This window comes from Rhineura floridana, chromosome 1 (assembly GCF_030035675.1).
Source record: "Rhineura floridana isolate rRhiFlo1 chromosome 1, rRhiFlo1.hap2, whole genome shotgun sequence".
NCBI lineage: Eukaryota > Metazoa > Chordata > Lepidosauria > Squamata > Rhineuridae > Rhineura > Rhineura floridana.
Genome location: NC_084480.1, coordinates 51,496,910 through 51,511,571, shown reverse-complemented (window position 1 = coordinate 51,511,571; position 14,662 = coordinate 51,496,910). Strand labels below are relative to the sequence as shown.

The following is a 14,662-nucleotide window of genomic DNA, read 5'->3' as shown; positions in this document are numbered from 1 at the left end:
GTGCCCCTCATGGCCTAGCTTGCACATTTGGGTGACCGGCAGAACAGCAGGGCCCAGTGCACAGGTTGGGTTCACACCCAAGGTTTGCCTGGTAAGGAGGAAGGTATTTCTTTCTCATCTTTAAATGGGGAGGCATGGCTTGCAGCATGTGACATGCCCAGGGGGCTGGGAAGGGATGTTTCTCCACTGGAACTAATTAAATCTCACCTGCCCAAACAGTTTTAATTCATTTAATTTGGTTGTTTTGACCTGCAGGGTATCCAAAATTGTTATATTTTAATAAATACAACATTATTCCAACTTCTGTGTCCTGAGTCTTCTTTTGGGTGTGGGAGCAACTATATTTAATTTGACAGCAGAAAACCTCATATCACAAAATGGTTAGATAATTTTTAAACAAAAATCAAAATGACTTTCAAGATCTATTGAACAAGACAATATTAACAGCCTTTTAACATTTGACTGGAATGCAAAAGGTTGTAAGACTAAACGCCTTTCTACCATGTAAAATTAATAGAGTCTGCCATAGCAATAACTATTAGCATAACAACCAAAATAATATAAATTGGCTTTTATACATGCACAACAACAAAAATACCTGAAACATGGGGTAGGTAAGGAATGTTTCAAGCATTCTGCCCTCACACGCAGGATTGGCTTCATATTGCTTTAAGAGTTTGTCAAAATCTCTGTTCTGCTTGCAGTTTGCAAGCACTTGGAGACTGTATTGGTGATTCCGAACAAATTCTTGGTAAATATTCAGCATAGGTAGCAGGATATCAAACAAATCAGCTATATAGAACAAAGAGAAAGGTATTTGCTGCTAACCACCTTTTTTCATAGGGCATTTTTATAAATAAAACAGATCAAATTATCTACATTCGGAGAACTACACAATCTGAAGTCCTAACAAGGAACATATATTCCATTCCCCTAGGAGTGTCACTATTTGGTTGCTAATGTGCACTAACAATAAGAGAAAGTATGGCATTAACCCTCTGCATATGGTTGCCACCTTTTCTTGCCTAACAGAAGTTGTATACTTTCAACAGTGGAACTGACACACAGACTTTAAGAGGCACCAGTTTTCTTGGTACAAAGATGAGGAAAGTTATGCTGGTTGAACTTCTGCCTGACATGTAGCTGTTAATGACACCGTCTCTGTTATTTCTGGGGTGTGTGTGTGGCAACTTTACTTTTCAGCCACTCTGCACAATGAAACATAATATGATAAGACAGTTCTTCCCAATACAGCTGGGCCAGAACTGACGTGGTATGATCAAACCATCTGGTTCCCATTAAGATTTGCCATTAAATTCTGCACCAGCTGCAGTTTCCGAACTGTCTTCAAAGGCACTGTGTTAATCTAACCAAGAGATTACCAGAACATGGACAGGCTAGGGCTGCAGCCGAGTCATCAGCTGAAGTTTAGAAAGCACTCCACCACCCAGAGGCCACTTGTGCTCTAGTGACAGTAATTCATCCAATACTCACAAGTTGCAAACCTGATCCTTCAGGGGAAGTGTGATCCCATCCAGAACTGGTTGCACACTATTTATCTGGGTCAAGGAATTGCCTATTAACAGTGTCTCTATCATGTCTGGAATGAGCTTCAGTTTGTTTTCCTTTATCCAGTCTATTGCCACGGTGAGGCACTGATTCAGCAAGTCTACCACCACTTGCTTGAGAGCCATACGGATGACAAAACACTCCAAAACTCTGGATGACCTTACTCAGCAGTTCCATGTAGATGTTAAATTGCTTGGGGAAATAAGATAGAACCCTGCAAAACCCTACACTGGAGGGTCCATGGGGCCAACCAACATCCTCCAAACACCACCTTCAGCCTTCCAAGTAGAACCAGAACAAATACAAAGCAGTACGACCCACTCCCAATTTGGACAGCAGTTCCAAAAGGATACCATGGTCAATGATACTGAAAGCTGCTGAAAGATCAAAAAGAATCAACAGGACTACATCGCCCAATCTCTCTCCTGACACATGTCATCATCAAGGCAACAAAGGTAGCTTCAGTGCCAAAACCAGGCCTAAACCTCGACTGAAACAGATCTAGAAAATCAAGATCCTTAATTATTTATATCTTCTGGGTCTAGGGACAGTTTCTTCAGGACCAGTTTTACTACTCTTTCAGGCAATCTGAGACCACCTCCTTTCATAACGAGGCATTAATCACCTCAGTAGCCCAACCAGCCATCTCTTAGCTCCTAGATTTCATAATCCACAAAGGATAAAGTTCTGCAATGGGTGTGATGAAAAAAATGTTTCTTCATCACCCTTAGTTCTAGGATACAATACAAGTCCCACAGTCTCAGCTAAGTGGGAAAGGGCAATCTGTAGTGATCATGTCAATTGCCTGGGTCATCTCTGCATTCCACAGACTGACAAGGGTTTTCACAGGAACATGAGCCACATCAACCAGAAAAAAAACCCAACATCATCTGGAAATCATTCTATTCCATCATCTTCCAGGAACAGACCATCATACTTTTAGTTCATAGACATACAAACATAGGTCCATGATCCATCAGCTGAAATTCTACATTCCAAAACATGCAGGGGATTTCAGATTTTCCAGAATCAAAGGAATATCTTGGTTTTGCCAAGTTTAAATTGAAAGGTGTCTAATATGTCCAGACATAGGAAGTATGCATATCTGAAACATGTAACTTTCCTTATTTTGTCTTTGACAAAGTTTTGCTGACTCTTACAAGTCCCATATGGCCCTAGGATGGCCCTAGTGAAGAGTAATACAATAATTACATTTTTATGTACAAAAGACAATACTTACCTAAAATTAAAGTAGGCCAGTTTGCTATTCTTGCTTTTAATCCTTGATGAAATATTTCATGAAGAAACATTATAGTCTCACTGGAAATAAATAAGAGTTGAAACAATAAGTAAAAGTTTAACTCTGTCATTAAAACATATTATTTGAATATTATCAGCACATAATATTATGCATAGCCACATCACATGCATATTTGCATAAATAGCTATTGTTCAAAACATTTGAGATGGAGTAGGCTAGAAAGTCTCATCAAATAAATAAAAATACGTTATTAACTAGCTTACGTTTGAAACTCAACAGTATAGCATGATTTATTATTTTATTTTCTGAAGATGTTGCTTCAGGAAGGCAGGTCTACAAACCTGAGAACTGGTAATAAGCTATTTGCAGCTTCTCATGTAAAAGGGATAGAAAGAACATCCAGTTTCAAAGATGTCTAAAAGTTTAAATACAGCAAAATGTGATGTAAGGCGGTTACTGAAATACTCCATGATGAAGAAAGTTAGGAGGGATCTGCCACAGTTGGGTCCACATAATTTAGCCATAACGGAATAAGATTTACAAAATACTTCAAATACTTGTTTGGTCTTTTAGGTTTCATCCTATACACAATTACCTGAGAGTAAATCTCATTGAAGTCAGTGGAATTAATTCTGAATAGACACGCACGTACTGGATAGCAGTGTAGTTGCATTCTGTTGTATTGCTGGTGGTCAAGAAGTATAATAAATAAATAAATAAATAGGTACCTGTTGAGGAATATGCTACTGACATCATCATGATTAATTGGTGGTTTCTTTGAACTAGCAGCCATTCTTAACGGCCTTAAAAAACAATTCACAAGGATGTAAAGTTGATGTACGTATTCTGATTCAGCCTCAACCATGTTGAAAACAATCTGATTCCTCTTTCGCATACTTTCTGCATGCGGAGAACAAATATAATCCTGGACAATTGTCTTCCATTTTCTTCTACACAGCCAACCTCGCATAAAACTCTGAACCTGATAATTAAACAAAAGAACACATTCTTAATGGCCTTTTAAATGCATGCATGCAAGGCAGAATAGACAACTCTGCAATCATCAGACATTGCTGTGGACAGGGGAGTACACTTTGCCTGTAAATATGTACACTTTTGTAAATGTCAAACCACCCTCTGTTGGAACAGAGAACATTGAAAGCTGCCTTCAGGTCTGGTTTTTTGGGGCTTGAGCAGGACTCCCCATCAGCTTACTTGTGGGTGGGTAGTGAGGGCAGCAACAGTACTCGCTAGAGCCTTGAGCAGACTCCTCCTATGGAGGAAGCAGCCCAGCAGCAATACTCATCAGAGATCTGGGCTGTGCATACACAAATTCCCTGTAACTCCTGGGTTACTTACCCTAGCCTTGCCTCTGTTGAAGGCAGGGCCAGCATAATGAAGCCTCTGATTTCCACACAGACCTCTGCGTTCCAATGAGCACCACCACCACCATCATGGGTGTGCAAGTGCCTAGTCAGCAGTAGAATGAGAATCAACAGCAGCAGTGGGCCCACAAGCAGTGATAGCAGGTCCTGCTGGGCCTCCTTTATGCCCAGTATGATGTGTGCTGTTGCTAGGCATGCTTACTTTACACCAAATCACACCAGACTCAGTATTGCCCACACTGACTGATAGCAACATTTAAGGTTTTCAGACAGAAGTCCTTCCCAGCTCTACCTGGAGATGCTGGGGACTGAACCTGGGTTGTTTTGGAGGCAAAGCATGTGCTCTACCACTTAGTTGAGGGTCAACTACAGAGCAGTGCACACATGACTATAGAGTGAACAAACAAAACAACATTTTATGGAAAGTCCCGCTCCGCTTGCCTGAGCACAGCCTGGGTGGGTGGGCGGGGCGTAGTTGCGGCCAGGAGGTGAAGCCCTGGGTGCCATTTTGGAGGAGGGAAGTAGTCGCACGGCATATATGGCATGCGTGCGTGGCATGTCTGCATGGGGGTGGGGCATTGGGGCTTATTTAAGCCTGCACCACCCCCTAAGCCTCCTCTTGGCTCGTGGCAGATGAAAGATGAAGTGTTGGATGCCAAGGAGCTGCTGTAGGCCATGCACCGCCATTTGAGCAAGGCACATACAGAGAATTGACAATAGTGTTGCTGATGCACTGTCATGGAATCAGATGGAGAGGTTTCGACAGTGCTGGGCACCTGCACATTGGGAGATTGGGGAGCGGAGTCAGACAGGGCCATAAGCCTATCCATTGTCCCCAGCATGCTCACCAGCTATCAGGAAGCAGGTAGGGGGCTCCAGGAGTTTGGGGCCAGCAGGGGCTACAGGCATGTGTGGCCTATTCTGGTGAATCGCCTCCTGGAATTCCTCAGGGAAGGTAGGAAGAAGAGCCTATCTGTCAGGACACTATGAGGTAAGCTGGTGAGGCTTTCCTTTAAGGCCAAGGCAGGGGGCTTTCAGGACCATTCGGAGGACTTAAGGGTCTATCATGTGCTGGCTGGGTGGGCTTCAGAACACCCACCTACTCCTGATCCTCATCCCCCTTTTTCATCCGACCTGCTACTAGGATGGTTAGGTCAGTGGGCACCCTATGCTCATCACTCTTCGAAGCTCAGTGGTTTCATGCAGTGGCCCTCATACTAATTTTTGAAGCCTTCCAGATTGGGGAAGTAATTGCTGGGTCCAAGTTGGACTCTTCTCTACATACCCTCCTGTGGTCTGATGTTTGTTTTGTGGCGGACCAGCAGCACAAGGGTCACACCATCGTTCCATCCTTCCCCAAGACTGGACATCTGCCCTGTGAGGGCATTTCAGCATTTCCTGGATGCTCAGGGCTCCAGGTCTGGTTATCTGTTATTTATGCGGAGGGATCTCCCCTCACAAAGTTTCAGTTTGGGGTCCTCACTCAATTAGCACAGGAAGGCCTGGGAGTGGACCCAGTGGAATTTGTGACATAATCTTCCAGAATTGGAGCTGCCTACATGGCAGTGTATCTTGGTTTTTCGCAAAAGCTGGTACAGGCCATCGGACAGCAGAATTATGGGGTGTACAGGTGTTACATTTGGGTGAGCCTGGAGGTCCAGGAGCCTAACTGTTCCCAACTGTTTTTGTTTTTGGCAGGTTGCTGGATGGGGATGGAGCGGATGCACATCCTACTCTGCAGCCATGGCATGATCTTTTGGTCAGGCTGTAGGGCCACAAAGTCATGTTGGTTCACAGCTGGGCCTCAGACAATCAGCCATGTTCGGTGGCTAGGTTGTCAGAGTATGCACTGGGATGGGCTCCTACCCATGTTATTCCAGCAAGCTTTGGTGCGGATGGTTCTGCAGGTTGTGGTCATTCACCTGGGGGCTAATGACCTTGGGCTACTTGAGGGCAAGGCCCTCCGTTTTCAGGCATGCCAGGACCTGCAGGTTATGAGGCAGCGATGGCCTCAGGATTGTTTGATATGGTCAAACATACTCCCTCGCAGGGTTGGTGTGTTTGGGTGACCCGAGGGGTATCTAGGGTTCACAAGAAGGTCAATTGGCAGCTTCAGTTGGCTCTTCTAGCATATGGGGATTGGTTTTACATCACCCCGATATACGGCACTCCAGGGTTGAACTTTACAGGGCACATGGAGTTTACCGCACTGGTGCCGGTAATAGCATTTTTCTATTTGACCTGCAGAGATGTCAGTGAGACATGGTTCTCAGCAGTGGGGTAAAGTGGGACTAAACAGAGATTTGTCCCCCTTTGGTGGCGGCAAGGTATGGGAAGGGAATAGGTAAGGACAGCTAGGTGGTCCCCTTAGGCACCTTTGGAGGTGATTGGTGGCTCCGGAGGCCTGCAAGCCAGGTCTGTAGGGGCAGGATATGGGCTGCTTTTGGGGCCAACTTATCTCATCTGCCCAGAGTTGTAGGGCCCGGGGGGGGATGTGGGAAGGCTCCCCTGCTCACCTACAGGGTGTGGCAGGGTAAGAGGTAAGCAGAATGGCTTGCCCTTGCCCCAGCAGGGGCTGGTCGCCCTATGGCTGCATTTTAGCTGCTTGCTTATAGACAGCTCCCGCACTTAGGTTTCTCCTCTGCAGGTTTAGTTTAAGGGGTTTGTTTGAAGTTAAATAAAGCGGCCCTTTGTTCAACCCAGCTTGCTGTTGTCTGTGTATTATTTCAACCCTCAGCCGCAAAGAAATCTTATTGAAAATGGCTTGAAAGCACAATGGTTAGCAAGCCATTTTAAAACAGTCATTTTCTACTGGGTGTAATGTATTATGCTTTGTCAGTAGCTTGAGTCACATGCACCTTATCCACATCTAGCCCAAGTCACAAATTTCTGCCACTTCAGTCAGACATTAGGTGATTCTGCTAGTTTTAAAACTGGACCCATACTGAGCTGAATGTAACAGTTTTACACTTAATACATTATTTTTCCTAACTCAATGGAAAATATGGGCAAATTGTTTTATTATCTCTTCTCCATTTAAACAGGATATATGAAAATTTACCTTTTTGATTTTTTTAATGTCAGGATCTTCTTCTTCTTGGTTACCTTGATAAGGTCGCATTCGTTCTTTAGTTTTATTAAGAGCTACAATCTGGCAAAAGAAAGAAAGAAAAAGAAAAGAAAGAACTGTTAAAGTTTTCTACCCAGAATATTCAGTTCCAGAATCCAACTTGAGACTTCAAAGTTGTTAATTTCAAGTCATTCAAGACTTCTTAGCCTTGCATGTCATAATCATCTCCCTGGTTTAGCAAAGCTTCTTCCAGAACTGATAAAGGCTCAAATAAAATTAGATGATACTGTTACAGTTTTAAAATGGAATACTTACTGAGCTGAATTTTGCATCATTAATGAAGATGCAATAATAATGATAAAGTCAGGAAAATCATCAGGCAAATAAATCTATGTCTACATACTCAATTGTGGGTACTTAATATTAACCTAGGGTTCAGTTATAATTAATGGGAGTTTTGCTATTGACTCAAAAGGGAATTAGATTGCATTCCTAATATATATATATTAGCTCATAATGATAGTGCAGTGCAATGAAGTGATGAAAAGTAACCTGCACATCGTATTGGAACATACCTCTGATTTAAGCCTTTCAATTTCCGTGTCTTGATCTTCAAGCTGATGTCGTAACTGATTGGCTGAAATCTTTTCAGTCTCTACAATCTGAACTAGATGTATATATTTCTGCATTAATACTTCCCGCTCAATCAGAATATCTGAATAGCTACGAAGAAAAAAGGGGGGGGGTGATGTTTCATTTAGCAGAATGCCAGTAACAGTCTGAGTGATCATGGTAGGTAATACATTCAAAGTAAAGAGGAAAATACTACATCTGAAAATACTACATTAAAGTGAAGAGAAAAATACATTACATCTTTCCTACTCTAGTAAAATGTTGAGATATGTTTCTAAGGAATACGTTAAAGTTCTTATCATTTTTTAAACTATTACGTAACCATGATTGTTGTAGGAATGGATGCAAGAGACTGCTGTTGAGGACTCTGGCTGCTCTTCGGTGGGAATGTTGCCCTTAAGCATATAAGCCATTCAGTGGAATCATAGCTCTGGCTGGCTGCTGGACAGGGTGTACACAGACACTGCAGGACTGAGCAATATCACCTTTTACACAGAAACATTCTATTTCTGCATGGCTTGTTTTCCAATCAACAAATTCTCTCACTTCCTTACATTTTTGCCTGCCTGAGAAAAAGCACAGAAAAAGGAATATAAAAGAACTAATTAACAGCACAACCCTATGCATGTCTACTCAGTGCATCCCACCATGCATTTAGGATTGCATCCTAAATTGACTATTCTAATTTTGGATTCCTTGTAACAATCATTTTTAAAAAACATATATAATCAAGATTTGAGGTCTTTAAAATGTCAACCTAATTCTTTTTTTTCATTAATTTTTATTCAAATTTTTAAAGACAAAAAACAAAACAAAACAAAAATTATTAAACAATAAAATAAAATGTTGACTTCCGATTTATCGCAGATCAGCTATAAGTCTACAATATATAACAATCCTGTCTCCTAAATTATGTTATAAAATCACTTTCCTCCAGTAGCTATCTTAACTAATCATCAAATCTCATAAACATTACTTTATTCTTCCCACAAAAAGTCAAAGAGAGATTTCAATTCCTTGAAAGATATATCTTTCAATTTTTCTCCAGATAAACATGTCGACCAATCCATCTCATTCAAATCCACTAGGTCCAATAATTTCAATAGCCATTTTTCTATTATCAATATTAATTCCATCTTCCATCTTCAATAATCCTGTTAAGTCCAATAATTTCAGTAACCATTCTTCCATTATCGATAATCCTATTAAGTCCAATAATTTCAATAGCCATTCTTCCATTATCAGTATCCCATAATAATCTTGTTATCATAGCCATAGTCCAAATAAACATATAGATTAATCCATCTCGTCAAACCAGTTTGATCCAATGATTTCAATAGCCATTCTTCCAATATCAATATTGATTCCATCTTCCATCTTCAATAGTCTTGTTCAGTCCAGTATTTTCAGTATCCATTCTTCCATTATCAGTATCCCATATTAATCTTGCTGTCATAGCCATAGTCATATAATAAGAGTCTGATGGGAATCTCCCTCATCACAAATCTTTTCTTGCCATCAATTCTGAATATGTTGCTGAGATATTGTTGTAAAGTCACATCTCTACTCTTCTTTTTTACAAAATGCACTGGCTCATCTCTTAAGAATTTTTCCATTGTCCCATATCTGTAGCCAATTCCATAGATTTTTTCTATGTCAAACTCCATCACATCATTCCAGTCCCCAAAATTATCCAAGACATTGATAACTTTATCTCTATTATCTTCATTAATTTCTTCAGAGACAACGTTAAGTTCCAAGCAGTAAGCTTTGTTTCTTGTATCCATAGACTCCAGATCTTTTTCCAATTCTACATTTGTTCCAGTCTCCAGAGCCTCTCTCACAGAATCCACTATTTCTTTAAACTCCTGCGTCATTTTGCTAAATTCATTTTTCATCTTCTGTCTACCCTGTCTCAGGGTTTGTTTCGTTATCTCAATCTCATCCATTATTTTCTGAAACATGATTTCTTCCATGGTCTCAGCCCCTTTCCTGATTGCCATTCTTAGAACCACAAAAACAAAAATTATTTCAGTCACAATTGGGTTAATATTCCAGGCTCGATGAAGTCACAATGTAGACAGTACAGCCTGCCTTATCTCTTATGTTCAGGAATACAAAACAAATTTAGTTCCCAGCTTCAAAAGAGTTAGTGGCGTCGTGAACAAGTAGATTCGTCAAAATGAAATAGACCAAAAAGAAAATAATCCCAAACATATAATGCTCCAAAGTTCATAAATCAAATTTATTTATTTTTTTTCCCTCCTCGAAATAGAAATCCCTCTTCTGTTTATATCTTTAAAATGCACTTCCAGGACAGCTTTTTGCAATAAAAACTAAGATAGGCTTTTTCCATTTCTTTCCTCAGTTTCGTGAATAAAGGAGAAAAATTTTAACTCACCCAGAAGATCTTTATAGCTGATACATTGACAAATCTCTTTTTGCAGCAATGATTTAAACCAAATAAAAAAAAAATATAGAAAGAAGGGTGCTTGCTTGTTTAAGTCCGTTCTTCTTTAAAGAAAAGATAAACGTGTCGTTTATTCAGCTAGAGCGTGATGGACGTCCTCCGGCATTGCTGGCTGAACCTTCTCTCATAAATTAATGAGATCCAGTCCTCCCAAACAAAAACAGGCTTTTATGGTTAATCTCTATGTTTCTCCCTTCCCGAGAGAAAATCTTCATCAGTCAAAAAGAATGTTCTGACTGATTTACGCTGAAAAAACTTCTTCTGAGACGAGAGCTCGTCTCGAAAAGCAGGCACAAGTGAAGTCACCCTTCCCGGAAGTCAAAATGTCAACCTAATTCTATCCATATAATTTAAAAACTATGAATAAGCTATTTGTTGTGATATAAAAGTATTCTAACTACTCTAAGGGAGAAACCAGGAATAATCATTAAATTTGTTTGCTGGCTTGGAAAATAAATTCAGATTAAACCTGATAAGAGCTCATTGCCTGCTGCCTAAAGATAACAGCAAGGATGGCTTGAGATTTCTTAGGGTTCCTCCACATTTTATCATCCATAATATCAATATTTCCATGCTCACAGAAACAGTTTGCTACTCACTATCTCCTGATTTAACCCAGAGTCCACATCCTTTCCCCACAGTAAAGGACAGCTTTTATGTCACATCCCAGAAAACAGAGACATTGGTATGAGAAATAACCATGTCATCTGCACCTCTTGCATGATCTAACTGTTGTAACAATACCAGAATGGTAAGGGAAAATATGACAGGGGAATCAGTAACCATGTAAGTCTGTTAATGAAAAAAACAGACCTAAACAGTGAACCACAGTATGTCAGTGATGCGTAACAGGATTCAAAGAAATGGCCACCATCAAATGAGCCAGTTGTTACACCAGCTGATTGCCAAGAACTATGTCGAAGAGGTGGCTATAGTCCATGCTTTCAGCACTGATGTCTTCCTGTTTGAAGGGAGTACATGACATTCTCCTCACTGACAACCTGATTAGCTGGAAGTATAATGATGACCAAAGTGAGGAATTTCAACTAGCAATTTGAATCTGGTGTCAGTCAAGAATGTGCTAAAAGAATTATCCCACACATGTTTAATGAACAATGCTTCTGCACAGTGCATTACAGGTACTGAAAGTTCCCTCCATTAAGGATGGGAGAGAGATTCAATTCAGTTCACATTTAAAGCTGAATTTCTCAAATTTGCACTTTCCAAAACAATCTAAGACCCGAAACACCGTCATCCTTCTCAATTTGCACTTATCCTAATTTTGCAATACAGTTCTCCAACCAAGCAGTGATTACAAAAATGCATATAGTAAGAGGTGTACATTAAAATGAATATATTAGTGAAAATAACATACAAAAATGCATTATATTAGGAGAAGGTGCTCACATTTAGCACTCTGTTGGTGCTGCAGCTCAAGCCAAAAGTTGTTAGAGGGTTTTATTCTAAACAGCAGAGTAGTGAATCAAACTGGGGTGGCAGAAGGAAAATTGTTACTATATGGAAGTGTATAGATTTATCTGTACATATAATGACTTACAGTATAAAAGAATAATAGGGATGAGAGTTTTGGACACTTCCTGGTCACTGGTGGTGGGAATAAACTGTCCACTGAAGGGCAAACTACATGTTGTTAGCTACGTAGCTGTGCCTTTAAGTGCAGGGCTTTTTTACACAAATTAGCAGAGTGGAAGCCTGATCCAGATTGGGACCATGGAGCTTATTTCTAAAGCAAATCTGGATTGAGACCATGGTGGAGGGCAATCTCCCTTCCCCCCCCCCATGCTAGGGTCTCTATTCAGTTTAGGCTTCCTGCACTGGCCATTTGTGTAAAAAAACCTCTCCACTTCAATGTGCAGCTACACAGCTATTGTAATGTGTAGTTTGGTCCTCAGAACAACATTGGAATGCTCTAGACTGTAGTTCTCTCTTTGTGTCAGGGAAAGGACAGAGAGAGGTAATGGTGCTGGTGCACGAATGCAAACCTTGAAGTCTGAAGCCAGAACAGGTACAAGAGGCAAGGAAGGATATTCTTCCCCAGTAGACACTGGTTTGTTAGGCAATCACTGTCAGAGTTGGTTTCATACCTGGCTTGGTGAATAGCCTCTACCCATTCTTCTCCATCTGCTTCTTCCTCACAACGGAGCTCCAGCGGCTTCTGTCCTTCATGGCCAAAGAGGACAGTAAAATAGTACTGTGAATTGTAAAAGAAAATGTGTGAATGTAGTAACACATACAACTATGACTGAGCTACAAACATTTACTTATGTTATTATGTAAATAATACAGTCATTCAACCAACACATACAATTTAACTCTGGCTCAGGTTTTAAACAGCATGAGTTAAAATCTATATTATTAAATAAATAATACAGATGATCAACACACTGGAATTTAACTCTGGCTCAGGATTAGAACAGTACGAGTTAAAATCATAAGTGTCCTGCTGGATCAGACCACAAGCCTACCTAGTCCAACATTCTGTTTCTCACAGTGGCCAACCAGAACCAAGAAGCAGAACATGAGGGGAATAGGCCTCTTCTGTTCTTGTTCCTCAGCAACTGGTCAACACATCTTTGTGAGAGAGAGTGGTCGCAGCCACCCTGAAATAGGTAGTGATGTGACCACTCCTGAAAAAGCCCACCCTGGACCCATTGGTTTGTTACAACTACTACCCCCTCGCAGATACTCCCTTTGTAGGGAAAGCGATCAAGAGGGTTGGATGAAACACATTATCTTGACCCATTCGAATCTGGGTTCAGGCCTGGTTATGGGACTGAATCGGCCTTGGTCACTCTGATGGATGACCTCTATCATGTCCCCCCTTACTTGTGTAGCCTTCCCCTCCGCTTAGCTAAAAAGACCCAAATGTTTTAGCCTTTTCTCATAGTGGAATTGCTCCAGCCCCCTGATAATTTTGTTTGCTCTTTTCTGAACTTGGAGGATTCAGAATGTAATCACATCATACCATAGATTTGTATAATGGCATTATGATATTGACAGTTTTACTTTCAATCCCATTGCCAACTTGAAGGCTAGACTCTTTTAATATATTTCTCTCACTGTTCAATGTTCAAATGACACATTCAGCTTTCAAGAGATTACTGCACAAAACAGTTAATTTGTTAAGACCAGGGCAAAGCGAGACATTGGCCTTTAAGCAAGAATGGCTGTACACAATTGGTAAGGGGGGCTTGAGGTACCTGCAGTCACAGCGTCAAAAGAACTAGAGTCTATGCCCTGAGGGGAATTCATCCAATTGTATGTATTGGTTGCTGATTTTTTCTACCAAGTGCTACAAAATTGTGACAGGCAACCCTAAGAGTATAGTAACGGCCATAAAGTAGGGTGTGAACAAATTTTATACACTGTTTTGAATGAACTCTTTGGCTGCAGCTACTAGTTTGATTTTGGTTGTTATATATATCATTTTTAACCTTGTTTGCAAAATGCAGACCAATAATATAATAAAATTTAAGAAGACAAAAATAGACCTATGATGACATAATGATAATGGTCAGTTAAGATGCAAAGTTCTCAGCCTAATTAATCATGTTTTATTACACATAAAATGAACATTGTGCTTTCTTGCGCCATCCTCATTTCTCTAGCACACCAGAATGCAAAACGTTCAGGGTTTTTTTTAAAACCACAGTTTTCTGTTATATCCAAAGTAGGAACTATGGCTTCATCTCTGTTTATAAGTAGGCTATCAAACCAGAATATGATCACAGGTTTTTGATCCAAGCTAGAGAAAATCTTGGGAGCATGGAAAACTTGCCTCTATATTTGAGGCAGCATTTATGGTCCCCAGAAGTTTGATTCTGAGCCTGAGTTTTGAGAGGAAGAGCCAATTCTGTAGAATTCCTTCTTCACAGAGGTGCACATAGCCTCAAGGCTGCAAACAAGTGGCTTTTTAAAATCCATTTATTCTGGTCTGCCTTATCTTAAATAAGGCCTTTTAACATTTCTTTTGTTTTTAGAAACCTAGCTTAGAATGAAACAGCTGGTATAGCACACTGGGGAGGAGAGCCTGGCTGGGAGTACAGAGGGTCTGTGAGTTCAAATCCCCGCTCGTGTCTCCTGGGTGTCAAGGGCCAGCTAAAGATCACCCCCACAGTGAGTGGCTCAGGGGTTATGTGCCCTGCTACCTGTGCAGCCCCGGGCAATCTGCATTGTCCCAAGGAGCCCAGTTGCCCCCCAGCTGGCAATTGTGGACTAGCCTCAGATGGAAGCAATGGTAAACCTCCTCTGAA

General features: G+C 40.8%; 1 protein-coding gene across 3 annotated transcripts in view; it reads right to left on the bottom strand.

Annotated features, from left to right (window-relative positions):
* RASGRF2 (Ras protein specific guanine nucleotide releasing factor 2) overlaps positions 1–14,662 on the bottom strand; it is a 161,107-nt gene that overhangs the window by 95,750 nt on the left and 50,695 nt on the right. For all 3 annotated transcript variants that reach the window (XM_061621701.1, XM_061621714.1, XM_061621709.1), the window contains exons 2-7: positions 12,494–12,600; positions 7,861–8,008; positions 7,277–7,366; positions 3,559–3,812; positions 2,810–2,889; positions 599–792 (exon numbers count right to left, since the gene is read on the bottom strand). In XM_061621701.1, coding sequence (XP_061477685.1) covers positions 599–792; positions 2,810–2,889; positions 3,559–3,812; positions 7,277–7,366; positions 7,861–8,008; positions 12,494–12,600 — 873 coding nt within the window. The remainder of the gene's footprint in view (positions 1–598; positions 793–2,809; positions 2,890–3,558; positions 3,813–7,276; positions 7,367–7,860; positions 8,009–12,493; positions 12,601–14,662) is intronic.